The sequence below is a fragment of the Danio rerio genome, chromosome 10 (genome assembly GCF_049306965.1).
Source record: "Danio rerio strain Tuebingen ecotype United States chromosome 10, GRCz12tu, whole genome shotgun sequence".
NCBI lineage: Eukaryota > Metazoa > Chordata > Actinopteri > Cypriniformes > Danionidae > Danio > Danio rerio.
Window position 1 is genome coordinate 25,832,102 of NC_133185.1, and position 17,296 is coordinate 25,849,397.

At 35.9% G+C, this 17,296-nt stretch overlaps 1 protein-coding gene across 1 annotated transcript in view; it reads right to left on the bottom strand.

Annotated features, from left to right (window-relative positions):
• Positions 1–17,296, bottom strand: part of pcdh1a (protocadherin 1a) — a 136,671-nt gene that overhangs the window by 37,457 nt on the left and 81,918 nt on the right. The window contains exon 4 of the mRNA XM_001345184.8: positions 14,278–14,497. Within this exon, the coding sequence (XP_001345220.4) occupies positions 14,278–14,497 (220 nt within the window). The remainder of the gene's footprint in view (positions 1–14,277; positions 14,498–17,296) is intronic.

Here is a 17,296-nt window from a genome sequence, read left to right on the forward strand (position 1 = left end):
AAAGTCACAGGAAAAAGTAGCAGAGACTGAAATGTATGCGGTCAACTTGACCATTATGACCATTCAAGGTAGAAACACTCAGAAGTCATTCATGTTTTAAAAATAAAATAATAATGTTAAAATGATATAGTACCTGACAAAAGTCTTGTCGTCGATCCCAGTTGGAAGAGAAATAAATAACAACTTGACTTCTAGTTGATCATTTGGAAAAGTAGCAGAAGGCAGTATATTTTCAGATTAATCATCTGTTGAACTGCAACCCAATAATCACAAATACTGCACAAGACCTACTGGAACCCGCACGGACCCAAGATTCTGACAGAAGTCAGTCAAGTTTGGTGAAGGAAAAGTCATGGTTTGAGGCTATATTCAATATGGGGACATGTGAGAGATCTGCAGAGTGGATGGCAACATCAACAACCTGAGGTATCAAGACGTTTACGCTGCCCATTACATTACAAACCACAGGAGGAGTTAAATTTTTCTGCAGGATAGTGCCTCTTATACTTCAGCCTCCACATCAAAGTTCCTTAAAGCAAAAAATTTCAAGGTGCTTTAGGATTGGCCATCCCAACTACAATACATGAACATTATTGAGCATGTCAGGGGTAAGATAAAGAAGAAATCCAAGGAATCTTGATGAACTTTGGGAGTCCTGCAAGAACACTTTATTTGCCATTCCAGATGACTTTATTAATAAGTTATTTGAGTTTTATATTTTTCCACTGCAACATGACTTAATATTTTATACTGTACATTATTTCTGTTAAATGAAAAGACATTTGACCAAGACCTTACTGTCCTAATTAAATAATTAAAAGCATGATCATATTTTATTTTGGTAAAATAAGCGTAATCTAGAGACCTTTGTTTTTCATATGAACCACTTCTGATACTAATATATCAACTAGAAGTCAAGTTATTGTTTGTTGTTTCTGAAACTTGAATAGGCGAAAAGACTTTTGTCAGGTATAGAGTACACACATTTAGGAAATGTCAGGGTGCATGGATTTTATTTTTTACAAAGTTATTAAATTACAAAATGGACAAAATGACTGCCTCTAGTTCTAGTGTTATCAGTAATCAATAAGAAGCAAGGGTTTGACAAAATGTAAATTCAAGTGGTCACGAGAGATATATTTCAGCATATCAATACCAAGTAGCAACGGTAATGCATCTTGGCTGATCAAATCACATGTTAATACCAAGGGGAATCCAGTGTATCCACAACGAGTCTAATTTACATAGAAAGGAGGTGTGTTTACACTGGAAAAAAGTCAATTACTTAATTTAAATACAGCACAGAGCAACAAACACCCAGTTAAACCGGATAGTGGGTGGTTAATAGAGGTTTTTGCACCTAAATAGTGTGCACTAAAGTGTTTCATGCATTCGCCCCCACAGTACTTTATCATGCGCAGGAAGATCAGGGAAACGTCGCGCAGAACAAAAAGCAAGAGTAAACCGAAAACCAGAGCTAATGTTAACGGCAAAATGAGAACTATAGAAATCAATAGTAACAGATCACATTACATGAAAATCAAATTGTGTATCACAGATCTCAGGAAGCCCGTCTGAGCCTTTTCTCTAAGGAGGAACGCCTTGAGCTATAGAGAGAAAGAGAGAGAGAAAGAGAGAGAGAGAGACTGAAAAAGGATAGAGGCAAAAACAAGACCGACAACAGAAGACAGAGCAATAGAGAGAGAGAGACAGAAACAAATACAAAGACAGGTAGACAGATGGAAAAAGGGTGGGGGCGAGAGAGGGTGAGAAGCAAAGCACAAAACACAAAACATTTTCCCTGCACTAAATCACTGAATCCCAGAATTTAAGACCACCACCCCTTCTCTCCCCGACTATATACCACCAAATTACATCATACACTTCAATCTGATCCAGGATCAAAGGGGAATCGCACGGGTGCCATGGAAACACACTTCAAAGACTTCCTCTTCCAGCATCCAGTGTAAACCTCTGCGACTGACTGGTGAGAGACGCCGGCTGTTGTTCACTTCTGAGGAACGTGTCTGACAACTGCCTGAGCTCAAATTTTATATTTACTGAAACAGCGTTGCAAACAGTAGAATGGGAAATGTCAAAGAGCACATTTTTTACAGTAGAGCATTCGGCAGGACTTGATTAGCATGGGATTCACAGTTAGAGTTCATAGAAGCGCTGCTTGTGATGTCACTAGATGGCACGTGTTTGGCTTATGAATATTTATTAGGTTATGTTCAAACAATTTAACATCTTGTACAGTTTTGAAGTGGTTCACTCACCTCGCAACATATTAAATATGATCTAGCAATGTCACTTCAGGGAGCAATCTAGTCATTGGTAGAGTGCATAAATCTGTGGGTTATCGAAATTCAGCCAAAATTCCACAAGTACTTAATACCACAAGTATTATTAATAATAAGAGAATACACAGTGAAGTCAGAATTATTAGCCCCCTTGGATTTAAAAAAATATATATTTTGCTAATTTTTAACAGAGCAAGGAAATTTTCACAGTGTGTCTGATAATATTTTTTTCTTCTGGAAAAAAAAAGATTTTTTATTTTGGCTAGAATAAAAGCAGCTTTTAATAAAAAAAAAAAAAAAAACTAATAAAAATTTTAAGGTCAAAAATATTAGCTCCTTTTTTTACGATTTTTTACGAACCATAATTATACAATAACTTGCCTAATTATCCTGACCTGCCTGGTTAACCTAATAAACTTAGTTAAGCCTTTAAAAATCACTTTAAGCTGTATAGTCTTGAAAAATATCTAGTAAAATATGATTTACTGTCATCATGGCAAAGATAAAAGAAATCAGTTATTAGAAATGAGTTATTAAAAACTATTATGTTTGGAAATGTGTAGAAAAAATCTCTCCATTAAACAAAAATTGGGGAAAAAATAAACAGGGGGGGCTAATAATTTAAGGGGGCTAATAATTCTGATTTTACTGTGTATGTTTATTTGGTGTTAAATTGGTATACATACAATTATTAATTTATGTGTAATTTAATAAATGACCGACAATGTGTCTTTAAAATGTTAAATATAAATTTAGAAATTATCTAAATTAAAATATTTCATGTATTCAGACCTAATTGATGAAAATTGGGGAAGAAATATGTATGCATTAGTATACAAAAATGAAGGCACGTCATGAGTAGTTGTATTTAAAGAATGTAAATCTATGGAAATCAATAATAGCCCACTTAAACATGTTCAGTTTCTTATTTATTATTATATTTATATTATATATTTTATATGGGTGGGTTTTGGGCATAATGTGCATTAAACCAATCAGATTCTGATCCCCCATTCCCTTTAAGAGTCAGTTTGCTATTTACACGGCGGACTTTGCAAGTGGAAAAACTGAATGCTCCACTACACAGTTAAACCAGTTAAACAGACCATCTGCAGCGTGTGGACAAAGAACTAGCCTCCTCTATTTGGTCTCTATACTTTCTCTTTACTTCACTCCTTTACTTTCGTGGATAAAGAATCGGTCTAGTACGCACTCCACTGAAGACATCCTTTAGCATACATATTTCATTTTGTTTGTAAAGTTAGGATTTGTTTTTAAAACTATTTCTAAATTCAGTTCTACTTTCCAGCAAAATAATAAATTAACAATATTAACGAACTGTGATAAAAAATGAGTTATATCCAAACTCACGTCTTATTCTTATGCCCTATATTGTGATGCTTACTGTATGTCTCCAAAACCTGACAGGTGGACAAATCTAAACTTGTTTTTATTAAAACAAATATAAATATGCATGTAATAAATAACACTGCTAATAATAATAATAATATTATATAAATGCAAATTGTCATGAAGGAGAGGTAGTGTTTATGTAGAAAATATTATTTTTTGTAACATTTTGATCCTTACATTTCTTTTATATGTAAATATATTTATGTATTGCTTTACATTATGTGTGCATTAAGCGTTTAAACCTGCATAGGTGCATAACTAACTTTAGACCAGGTTTTACTTGGTCAATGGTGTGGTCTATTGCAGTCTCCCAAAATAGTACACACACGCCTCGTTTATAGAACGGCCCATGAGTCCCCAAAGTAGTGCAAATGGATTTACTATTTAAACAATGTGGCACAAAACGTGAAAATTAGGGTTGCACTGGTCTGAAAACAGCAACAAAACACTTCTTGCACCTTATTGCGCAGAGTGTATGATAGAGCCCATTATTGGCATGGGCCGGTATACAGTAAGATTCTGATGGTATGATAACCTTGGATAAAGTTATCAGAATCACGGTATTGTTATTGTTTCTCTAAAATATAATCTTTTTAAATGTATGGGTAAGAAACAAACATGTTTTTTTTGTTTTCTCATTTTAACACAATATATTTTGTTTTGACAAACTTACTGTCTGCATTAGTTTCCAAAACACAGATTTTCATTTCAGTTTAAAGCGGCATCTTGGATATCTTTTCTGATACTGTTGTCCCAAAAAACATGAAACAAAACAAAAAAGAAAAGTACATATACCGTAGGAGCAGAAAATTCCAGCAGTTTTAAAACCTTGACTTTTTCAAACCGTGGTATAGAGTTACTGTCCCATGCCTAGCACTTTACTGTATGTTACTTTATGCAAATGCTCTAAATGGGACTGTTATTATTTTAAATTTAAATGAAGTGTCATTAGTATTTTATGGAATGAAATAAACATTTTTTTACTAAAAAAATGTTTTGCCACATAAAGAAGCAGCACATGCTACTGATCATTATATGATACTGGCAATCAGAATCATCTTTAATCAGCTCAAGCATTTAAAAAGGCATGATGAAAAAACTAGTGCAAACTTATATTGACAAAACCAAGTATCATACATTTGGGTGAATCTTCATAACTATTTTTATGTCATTGTCAGTGTGAACAGGCCTTGAAGGGTTCCATATTTGTATCTGCACCAACTTTCCATTTAAACAATCCTGCTGTAAAATAGGTGGATGCATGTAAGCATTGGGATGACATTTGTTAGTTTTGTGTTTTCACTAGAACAGATAGCGAGCTGCTGAAGAGATTAGCGGTGAGCTGGAGAGAAAATGCCACTCTCGCTTTCCTCAGGTGATAACAACCACAAATACACAGCAGTAAAAAATAACAAATTCCAGCTCCATACAGCGGCTCATTACAACATACTAACCAAACAAAACCATGCTGAAGAAATTGGAGGTGCTGGAAAAACGTTATATACATCCCAGTCACAAACTTTTGTAAAGTTGCAGGGACAAAAATCGGGCACTGCTAGAAAAGTGGAAATCATAAAACAATGCACAAACTTTGTAAAGGACCCATACTGCATGGTATTTTTGGGTTGCATTAAGGTCTATCAGTGTGGTGATTTCTTACATGGTTATTATTGTGCTTATCCTTTATTTTAAGATACAACTCATGCTATTAACAGACCACAGTGACTTTTAGCTCATGCAGAATATGTGCTTCATAAGTACAAACAAAAAGTCAAAAATATAATATTAGCAGGTAATAAGACACTAAACTGTTTAATGTAAAATTAACATTAAATTAATGTTAAATCAATCTAGTCATCTCAAATTGCATCAATCAGTCTGACTAAAAATATTCGATATTAACACAATATTAATTAAACTAAAACAAATTATTTGATAACCTGATCAAACTTATTTAAATAACTTAAAGCAACATGATATATATATATATATATATATATATATATATATATATATATATATATATATATATATATATATATATATATATATATATATATATTTACAGTAAGCCATTGATATTATACTCTTTATTCCAGACACTAGGTCCAACAGTACAAAATACAAGACAAAACAATACAAACAACACAATATACCCTAAAAAAAGACAGTTATGCCAGTATTTCATTAAAGGTGACTGAAAAAGCACCTCGGTAAGCCTAGGGTTTATTAATAACATTAAAATGCTATTCTGAGAATTCTCCAATCGACAGATAAACGTATTGATCAAATTTCTCATCAAAGCAAAAAATGATTGAACTCTTACCTTACAAAATAATTCACTTGCACTGCACTATCTATGTTTTTTTAAGAAGAACCCTCATACAACCTTATGGAGACTCAGTTTTTTAGTTATACCACATGTATAAAGCTGCATACAAAGAACTGCAATAAGTTCTAAATAGGTTTACCTTAACCTGCTTCGAACACAAATAAAACTTTTTCACCAGCATGTTTGCTTGATCATAAAACTTTCAACGTTCCCTGTAATGTAGAAAACAGAAAAAAAGTATTGTATATAAACATTTGCATGGGTGCATTTGCAACTGGAAACAAGTGACAAGATTATGTGAAGATTGAACAAGGAGTTTTGAGAATTTTAATTCTGAGAATCTGAGAAATGTACCTGAGAGACTGAGAAAACTTGTAAAATGAAAATATTTCAGATGCTATGGGACATAGCTAAAAAAATGGTTTATTAATAGTAGTTTTCTAAAAATTAATATGATTGTTCATCATGCCTTACTACATAGAAACCGGCCACCCTGCTCTTGGAAAGCAAAATAACACATCTGTTGACCACTAATGTCAAGATGTGTGATCGACAGTTTGTGGCTATTGTGGTGAGCGCAATGCACTGTACATGCATATTATAAATCACAGGCTCTCCTATGTGCCGCACAAAACTGTCAAGATGACACCGATAAATCATTGGTTGATTGACAAACGAGAGGTGCGGTGACAGGCTGAAACATTAGCGTCAGTTTGCGGTCTTCTGGATGGATTAGAGGTATCATGTATATTGCGCTCTGTATTGATAGCAGCTAACAATGGTTGTTGTGTCAAATATCCCGTGAAGGGCATATGAAAAATTGCATCTGCCATTTGCTCAGCCCGAGATGGACGATATTCGACACGTCGTTCATCCCCGGCTGGAGAAAATGATTGGTTTAGAGTTGCAGAATCAGTCACAGGCTGCAGGTGTTCACTGTATATCTAAAATAGGCAAGAAAACAATGCGTCGTGTCTCGGAGAATTGAGAATCCACAAAGGTCACGTCATATCATAAAATACCATCGTTTCCTGCGCAAAGAGGCCAACGGAAAAAAAGGAGACTTTTCATAACCAAAGGCCAAATCGCTTCAGAGATCCAGGGTGTCATTTCTGCTGTGGGCCACAGACGCATAGGAACGGTGTGTGTGAAGTTCACATATTGCTTTTTATCCCGCTTAAACGGAGTGACACACCGAATACTCCACACACACACACACACACACACACACACACACACACCCTTAAACCTGTCAATCATCCCAACGGCAGTGAACAAAAACCCTCCAACGGCCCAGCTTGTCACCCTGTCACTCAAATCCCACCGCAAAAAATAAATAGGGGGCAAGAAGCAGCGGTGTTCGCTTGATGCCTCGGGCCGGTGGGGGAGTGAGAACAACTGCCTTTTTAAAATCATTTTCTCCTTGCTTTCTCAATGAGGGATTTCTTGATAATCTCCCCGAGGTGAGAATCATATTTTAATTAGGTCTACCTCTGGTTAACAGTTCCCCTCCCCTGCCCGATCAGTGTACGTGCCCACCCGGAGCTGCTGGCAGGCCTGTCAGACTCACTCACTTTCAGATCAAACTGGATCAAATCAAAGATGCCAGCAATCCTCCGTCTTCTTGCTCTCGTGACACCCACCAAAACAAAGCGCCAGTTTGTGCCACGCTAGTCTTTAAGGGACTAGTTTACCAAATGTGAACATTTGTGTTTACTGATGTTGTTGCTTTTGCACTCTTAGAATATAAAACAGTGCAATGTTTTACAAAAAAAAATAGTTCCATTTGGCAGTGGGTACTAGTCGTGGTTATATTCAGCAATGCATTATATTGTAATAATGCCTTTTAAGATTACTCAGTTTGTTGTATTCTAAGACTTAATAGGCAGTTTATTATCAACATAAACATTTTTCTAGCTTAGGACAGGCCCAAGAAATTGACTGAGAATTGTTCAGATTTTTTATAGAGCTGTTGCACTACAACACTTTACAGTGAGGCTTAATTGGTTAAATTAATTCAGAGATTAAAAAAAAAAAAAACCTTTTAAAGCATTTATTAATCTGATGTTATTTCTTAGTTAATATTTAAAAACTGAATTAATATCAGGTTTAATAACACTTTAATAGTCCCACTTTATCTTGATGGTCTGTTTGTTGAATTTAAGTTACATTGCATCAACATGCCAACTAATTCTCATTAGATTATAAGTACACTTAGGGATGGGCAGTATTCATGATACAAGTATTTCAAATATGTATTTTAAATACAAAATAGTATTTGATGGAGTTTATGAAAATGGCTTCATTGTTTGTATCAAAATACTTTAGTGTCTTGTATTTTTGTATTTTTAAAATACTGTAAAATACTTTGTGAGAAGTCTACAAGATGACATCATAAAAATGTGGCCTTTGATTGATGCTTTCTCAGTCTTTTGCCAAGGCTTGAAATCAGACTGGAAAACTGATTTATATTGAAGAAATTGATCAATGCTTGGAGTATGGATGGGAATTTTGCATCACATATAAAGAAAGTAACAGACAAATAGCAGGGGTAAATTTGGGAGCATGTCAAAATCAGACAGGAAAATAATAAACAAAAAACTCTGACTAAATGTCGTTGGCTGTTTCAAATGCCAGTAGCTGGTCTGCAACTGTTCTTTATAGTTGATTACAAACTTTGACATGGTTAATCAGTATGAGACAAAAATATTAAATTATATTGATAAAAATATTAATATTCCATTCTACTGGTCAAAAACTCCCTTTTTCAAAAGGTATCTTGTTTCATATTGTTTTTTGAAGAGTACAATTGCAAAAAAAAAAAAAAAAAAAAACTTCTGTTAAAACAACAATGGATCCTGTGATAAAAGCTTCAGCAATTATCACTCCAAGTATTTGAAAAAGGGTTGCTTCACATCTAAATGAAAATTCTGAAATACTCGGCCTTGTAGTGTTGCAAACTCATATTTACTTATCTTTGGGAACAAAATTAAAATATTTCTGTCCCTTTATTGAAGGTCACGTAAATCTCTGGCACTTCAAAACATTTCTAAATAAACTAGTGTTTTCAACATCTTCTGAAGAAACATAGTTCATTTGATGAACAGATTAAATGTAGGCTTTAAAAAAGGTTTTTAATAAACATTCAATGATATTTGGTCATAGAAGATAAAACATGCTTGCTTGATGAGTGAAAGCCAATGTGGTTTGTTCTTGTACAGTTAAACTCAGAATTATTAGCCCCCCTTTGATTTTTTCCCCTTTTAAATATTTCCCAAATGATGTTTAACAGAGCAAGGGAATTTTCACAGTATGTCTGATAATATTTTTTCTTTTGGAGAAAGTCTTATTTGTTTTATTTAGGCAAGAATAAAAGCAATTAAATTTTTTCTAAAGCATTTTAAGGACAAAATGATTAGCCCCTTTAAGCTATTGTGTTTTGATAGTCTACAGAAAAAAATAATCATTATACAATACCTTGCCTAATTATTAAGAACCAATACTGTTTTTGATAGGTATTGCATTTGGAACAACATTAGAATGAGCAAATTATGTCAGATTTTAGGGTAAACTTATCTTTTGTTGTTATTACATTACATTAGATAATGTGTTGTTATTACAGTACATTAGATAATGTGAACTAACACTGAAATATGATCACATTCTCATGATTAATTCACATTTTTGACAACAAGACCCTTAAAAAACTATTATATAAGGATTTTTTGACTCTACATTCTGCTTAATTTGGACCAGATTAAACTTTTGAGTTTGGCATAATATGAAAAACTTAATTAAAAAATGATTACAAAACACATGGCGTTTAGGTAAAGTTGTAATAATTTGCTTAAGTTGTTTAGATGTAAAAATCACACCTGATCTTAACATCTCGAGAGTTTTACAAGATTATAGACTCTTTCTGAGTCCCTCTAGTGCAGGGACCATTAAACTTGTTCCTGGAGGTCCGGTGTGCTGCAGATTTTAGCTCTAACTCTAATCAAACACAACAAGCTAATCAAGGTCTTACTAGGTATACTTGAAACACCCAGGCAGGTGTGTTGAGGCAAGTTGGAGCTAAACGCTGTAAGGCACCGGACCTCCAGGAACAAAATTGGTGACCCCAGCTCTAGTGGGATTATATGTGATTATAATGAAATAATTTATTGTTTTCTTACTTAATACTAAAGAGATCTTTCACACTGTGACAATTTACTCACTCAGAAGTGATTTCAAACCTTTATCAGTTTAGAAGAATTTTCATAATCAGTGGCCATTGACTTCTGGAGAAGGTAAAAATAATCTGAATTTCAATGGCTAAAACACTTTTAAGATATATCTTTTTTTTTTAAAGAAAACAAAAAACAAAAAAACAAAAAAAGTAAGTCATTATTTACTGATTATAGAAATGCAATCCTGCCACCTTTGACAGACATTTTGAATCCCAAATATTTGATTAGTGTAATTCATGTAAATCCGATGATTGCTCGTGTACACGAAAGCAGCTCATGATGTTATAAGCAAACAGTTAGTGCTTTTGCTTTGTTGGAATGGCTTGGTTGGCAGTAAATGCTGTTCCACCTGGCTCTATCTCTGCAAATGCTGTGATTTTGGGTCACTTATAATGTGCATTTAAAAACGCAATGTTCGCCAAACACCTTCCCAAAATTGCAATGTGAATTGTTTATGAAAACAGTTGTCAACAATAGAAGCCTTGGTTTCCTGCCCAAAAAAGCTTAGTTTGTTTGAATGAAGACAGCCATGAATATTAGCATTATATCTCAAAGTATAAGCAAAACAGAAATCCTGTTAGTAGGCCTAAAATCCTTTGTCTCTTCGCAACATGACATCTCCATTCACATGGGAGTTACAGTTTATTAAGGAGCAACAGTTAATCCTTCACCAATTATACGGAATCTTGAGGTAATATTTCATTCTAAATTATGGTTTGAAGCCCATATAGGCAGCTTGTAAAATCCTGTTTCCGGTTTTAAACAACATGGTAATAATTAGGGATGCAACGATTAATGATTTTGATTGTACAATTATAGTCTGAGGAATAATCACGGTTTCATGGTTTTCATGATTATTATGCATTCATTAATTTCAAAACACTACGAATCACAAGAAAACTCCTTATATTTAAAAGTGTTATTTACGGCTTTCAGTAACTATATAATAATACAGCACAAAATAATGATAAAAAACAAACAGTAGTGAATTTCTCTTTGGACTTAAAAATAAGTTAATACATTTTGTTTGTTTGGCATTTAAACATAAGACGCGAAAAGTGAACTGCCCTTAGATAAAAGCCTCGGCCATAGTTAATCCAGTGTGTGTATTTAATAGCCCTGGTGTACAAGCTTGGAACTTTAAACTAGTGCACAGTTGGCATAACCTTGTTTAGTTGCAGCAATTTTGTTCCATGTGTTGAGAATTACGTATTAATTGATTAATTAACCATATAATTAAACAAATTAAAGCGAGGTTAATGTTAAATTGTTGCATCCTTAGTAATAATACAGTTATATACATTGTAAAAATATGTGTTAATTAACATCGTTCACATTTTGTGACAGGTCATATTTTGTTCTCATACTGTAAAAATTACAATATACAAATTGTTAACTCAGTTTAAAATTCTAAGTTAGGTGGACGTATTTTCAACTCAGTGTTAAGTTTACTCATTAACACAAATTAACTGCATGTTAAGAACTTTTTGTTCAATGAAAATAATGAAATCTGTTTAGGAGTCGTACAACTTTGATTCCTACATTTAAGTCTTTACTTCCTGCACTGTCAAACATTACCAGTTGAGTTAACCTACAATTTTACAGCAACCGGCAGCAGAGAGATATTTAATTTTTAAACTTCAGTGGTTGAAGTTTATTTTTATTTTTTTAATTGAGTTAAATCGCCTTATCCCATAAAGTAAACTTTACTTAAACCAGCCTTTTCAGTCAACTTAAATATATATAATTTCATAATATAATATATAATTTGGCACTTCAACCATTGAGGGTTAATAAACTATCAAATGTAGCACTTTAGTCTGCCCAATATCTGTTGATACTGCCCCTTTAGACATTTAACTGACCAGAAGAAACTTTGTAAGTACAGGTCAACTTACACTAACTCTAACCCCAAACTAACAGTCTACTTAAAATTTAATGAGAATTAGTTGGCAATGTAGATGCAATGTAACTTAAATTCAACAGACTGACCATCAAAATAAAGTGTGACCCTCTCAATTTCTTTGCAGCCAGTTGCTTTAAATTTCTTTGTAAACTCAACCTAAGAAAAATATTTGGCACAACTTCAAACACTGAAGCTGAATAACCTCAAAATTGCTTTGCAGCCAGTTGCTTTAAAATCTAAAAGTTACTCGACTTCTTATTTTTTACAGTGCAGTTGCTTTATGTTCATTTTGGTTATGAATTGCATTATTGAGGCATGGTAGCTCAGTAGTTAGCATTGTCACCACATAGCAAGAAGGTGGCTGGCTGAACCAGTGGACCAGTTGGCATTTCTATGTGGAGTTTGCATGTTCTCCCCATGTTTGTGCGAGTTACCTCCGGTTGTTTCGGGTTCTCCCACAGTCCAAAGACATGCACTATAGGTGAATTAAATAAACTAAATTGGCCGTGGTGTACGAGTGCATGTGTATGCGAAAGTGTATGGATGTTTCCCAGTACTGGGTTGCCACTGTGTAAAACATATGCTGGATAAACTGTCAGTTCATTCCACTGTGGCAACCCCTGATAAATAAGGGATTAAGCCGAAGGACATGAATGAATGATCTTAATCACTGCTCTGTGGACTTTTGATGTTGAAAATGCAAGTTTGTCTTTTTACAAAGTGACATTTATTGACATTTTAGTAGTTAAAAAGCATCTATTGTAAGAAATAATCTAGAGAGAAATAAGGCCATAAATAAATAACAGAAAAAGTACGGTCAATTTATTACCAGCCTTTTGTACTGTAAGTTACAACAACAACCCAGACAATATATGACTTCAAGCTATTAGAAATGTCAATAAAATTCTCATTTTTCAAACTTTTCAACATCAAATGATAGAGGAAAGATCAAGGTCCAATAATGAAACTCAAAAGTGTAAATAAAAAAATGAAAAAAACAAAAAAACAAAAAAACATAGAAACTGCTAATTTACAGATTGTTTTTACAGTAGAGTTATATTTTATGGTGGTGAGGTTAAATCTCTTGATTCTTGATTTCCCGAAAATCCTGACCAAAGACCATCATGCATAACACATCAGACATGGGTAAGACCCATAAGGCAACGTGCAAACAAATATTACGTGTTCCTTTGCTGTAGGATTTTCTCTGCTGAACACAGAGCCAGTCGCATGCGGTGCTGACATTTCACTTCTTAAACGGTTGCCCTACAATCCGAAGCACGTCTGTGGGTCTGGCAGACACACCCCAGACGCGGCGCAAGTTCCCAGTGTGAAATCAACAGGACGCAGTGTTTCACGGAGCTTCATAAAATCCTGACGTGACAAGACTGAGGTATATTTCACAGTTAAAATATTAACGCAAGCTCACCGAGACATCCAGAGGGATATCAGCATGGTAATTAAGCACAACAGCAATAATAGAGGAAAAAATCTCAAGGAGATAGGCACAAAAAAGTGGTATTGTGGAAGCGTTGCAGTCATAATGGAATTTAAATTGAACAGAGATGAATTTGGAATGGCAACATTTAAAATGGCAGCTGCTGTGAGGATGTCTGGTTATGAGAATGACAATATAAATGAATTACAGGAACAACGTCTAGTACGTCTCTGGCAGAATTTAGTAATGGCTGAACGAAATTGACGGTAGACTATCCTGCTTAGTCCTTGCAATTTCGTTTTGGGTTTCGTTTTCCGTCTTATTGTTTTATGACCCCGGCAGCTGCTGCGAGAGCAGTTTGGCTTGAGCAAAGAAGCTGTTTACGATCAGCACACTGTTGTCTGGGCAGACGTCAAAGTGCAGATTTATTCGGAGACCAAAAGCTCCATTAGTCTGAGTTTTTAATTAGCACACTCGTGCGAGAGGGTCATTAAGAATGATTTGCTGTTGTGATTGAGGGCTTGCTGATGGGCAAGACACAGACCCTGCTGAGTCTGCTTCTGACCCTAAACACATAGATCTAGTTCGGCCAAAACAAAGCAGCGTTGACAGAAAAAAAAAACTCACTTGAGCAACTTCTGAGCCAAAACTCTTACCGGTTTCAGGGTGTTCCATCTCTCCGATGCTGCCATCGGGGGTGGTCCTTTCGTAGTGGTCCTCAGGTAGAGCGAGGGGCCCAATACGTGGTCCTGAAGAACTCTTGCTGCTGGGGGTCTCAGACTCCTCCAAGCCACTGTCATAGTAACTCTGCTGAGACGAGTCCTGCTGATCTTGCATCGGGTTGGCTGTGGAGAACGTCACTCTGCGATGCGGGAGCTGCAATCGAGAGGAAAGAGGGGGCTTCAGTTAGACAACAATCTAATTATAACTTTAGGCCCCCAAAACTAGGCTAATTGACCACTAAATTTGTAATATCACACTTCAGCAGACGGGCATTTCCAATATGTAATTTCCAGAGGGGCAGCTAATGAGGAAACGTTTTGTTCAAATTGAGGGGAAATGGTAAAGAGGGAATCTCTCATTGGAGTATCTCTCTGCGGACGGGGGAAAGCAATATAATTCTCTTTTGATACCACTGCTTAGGTGACCGCAGTGTTTTTCACAAGGCCAATGAGGGCAAACACTCATGCTGAAATACAGAGGCGCTGAGCTCATAAAACAGTGGAAATCACAGGATCCTGCAGAAAAGCCTCCATTCCCAATTCTGTGTGAGCTCACAGCTCGCTGACTGCAGGGAGGGATCGATAGTGCCAGGCTGCACACACACGGACAAACACACACACAGACTGGCAAACAGAACCATTTTAGAGTAGGAATTAGGGCCATTAAGAGAGCAATTTCAGTTCATATAAAAAGCCCATTAACACAGCCATTTAAAACATATAGAGAGGCCATTAACGCTACGTACTTCCCAAAGTCGCAAGCCCCCCCAACTCAGTATGCTTATTTATAAGCTCATTCATCAATCTGCTTGCACGTTTTTCTCCTAAAATGCAATTTCCAAATTTTTCAGAAATTTACTGCACATACAAACAGTGCAAATCTGTATATTTGCATGGCTAGTCATGCAACATACTGCTCATTTACACACATGCTAGGTTTGCACAGTATATATTCAGCATCATTTTCAAAATCCAATAAGCAACATGACTAGTAGACAACTTTTTAAATTATTCTACAGTAAAAGCGATTTATTTGTGGCACCACATAACTCCTTAAAGCATAGCGTAACTGTAGGTTGTCCTGCAATATTAATGTGGTAATAAATGTTATAATTTATACACTATATGCATTTAGGAGTTCAATTTCTCAGCAGTCTGACCGAGTATATGTATTGCTGCTGTATCATGATATACTTGTGCTGTGATTTAATATATTGGTTATTCCACCCACGCCAAATCTATTTCTTTAAACACATCTGCTCATTACTTATACACACACACTTGCACTTAAACATTTGCACTGTGTGCTCACTCTTTACTCTCTCACGCTTACATGAGTTGTAGGCCTGTTCTTCGTGTGCTCCCTTGTGCCCTGGTATTTACGGTTAGTGAGACACTGAAGTGCGTGAACGAACATTTTCACTGCACAGTAATTACATCGACTTCCTTAGCAAACTCAGACATGGACTCACAGCATGACTCCCTCTGTTGTCAAAGCTTTTTTACAATGAGTGTGTGTGTGTGTGTGTGTTTGTGTGTGTGTGCGGAACAGAGAAGGAAGAACCGTGGGGCTTTTTGTCTTGGGGCAGAAACTTTTTAATGTACTTCCTTTTTTAATTTTCTTATTAATTTGTAGTCTTTGATGTGTGAGGGACAGCATGCGCACCATTCTTTGGGTGGCGCACGTTTTAGTCATTGTTTTATCTTTTGTGAAAATGTGCTTATCGTGCTTTGTAGGAAATGCAAATGGCACTGCTTGATCACTGTAAAGGGATGTAGTGATTACAAGGCCACATGTAATATGCAAATGCAGTGTTTGATCTACAGTAAGGGACTTTGAAAAGAAAAATACTCAAGTGCGGGTTTTATTAGGAAAAGTGCATTATTACGGTTATGATATTTTAATTGCTAATATCATTGCCATCCCAGGTACCATCCTGGATTAATGGAATTCTCACTGCAATTGGAATTTGTGCTTTAGACACATTGCTATTTAAACCTAAGAGAGGCATTTAGTTATTTAAATATGGATTCTTGCTTAAACTGCTCCTACAGGCATTGCTTGAGAGTCAGCACTTTTATCCCCCTTGGCACTGGAAGCTGCATTCTGCAGTTCTGCAGATGGAGTAGAGTCTTAGCACTAGGTCCAGCCTCTATCTGTCCCTCCAGGGGGAGCACCAAACTGCTGGGATTCGGGGGGAGGGGGCTATGTGGCGGGGATGGCAGCAAGTCAGGCCCAAGATGAAGGAATAGGGCATTGGCTCTGGATTTAAAAGAGCCAGTTTCAATTCTAGCTGGCGAGAGTTCTGCACTTAGGCTTGAAATAAAGCAATCCCTGATTAGAATCGACCTGCATGGATTCTGATGACTGAGAATTGGGTAACTGGAGTTGGGTACTTTGGAAAGAGAGAGAGAGAGTGTCTCATAACAGTGCCTTGGACAGACACAATAGTTGGAGAGAGAATTCTCAGATTGTAGAGGGACCTGGAATGGACAATCTTGGAGAGTGTCTTGAATTGGACGTGGTCTTGGATTGAAAGACTCTTGGACGGGTCAGAGAATCTGGTATTGGAGAGGGCCTTGAATCAGGGAAAGAGAGAGAAGGACTGGGCATAGAGGTTTGATTTGGAAAACAACCTCAAACTAGGCAGGGAGTCTTGGAATGGAGAGGGTCTTGGACTGAATAGAGAGATTTGGACTAGGCTGAGAGTCTTGCCTTAGAGAGAGGCTAAATCTAGGCAGGGAGTATTGGATTCAAGAGGGTCTTGGACTTGAGACTGAGACTTTGATTGTAGAGAGACTTGGACTATAGAGAGTAAGTGCTTATCTGCCTGTCTCCATAACAGAAATGGAAAACTGTAGAAGGGTTAATGGGACTGGGGGTTAACCAGACTTAAAGCCAAAAAAGTTTCAATTATGCACCACAAATATGAATGGACAATGAAGTGAGGAA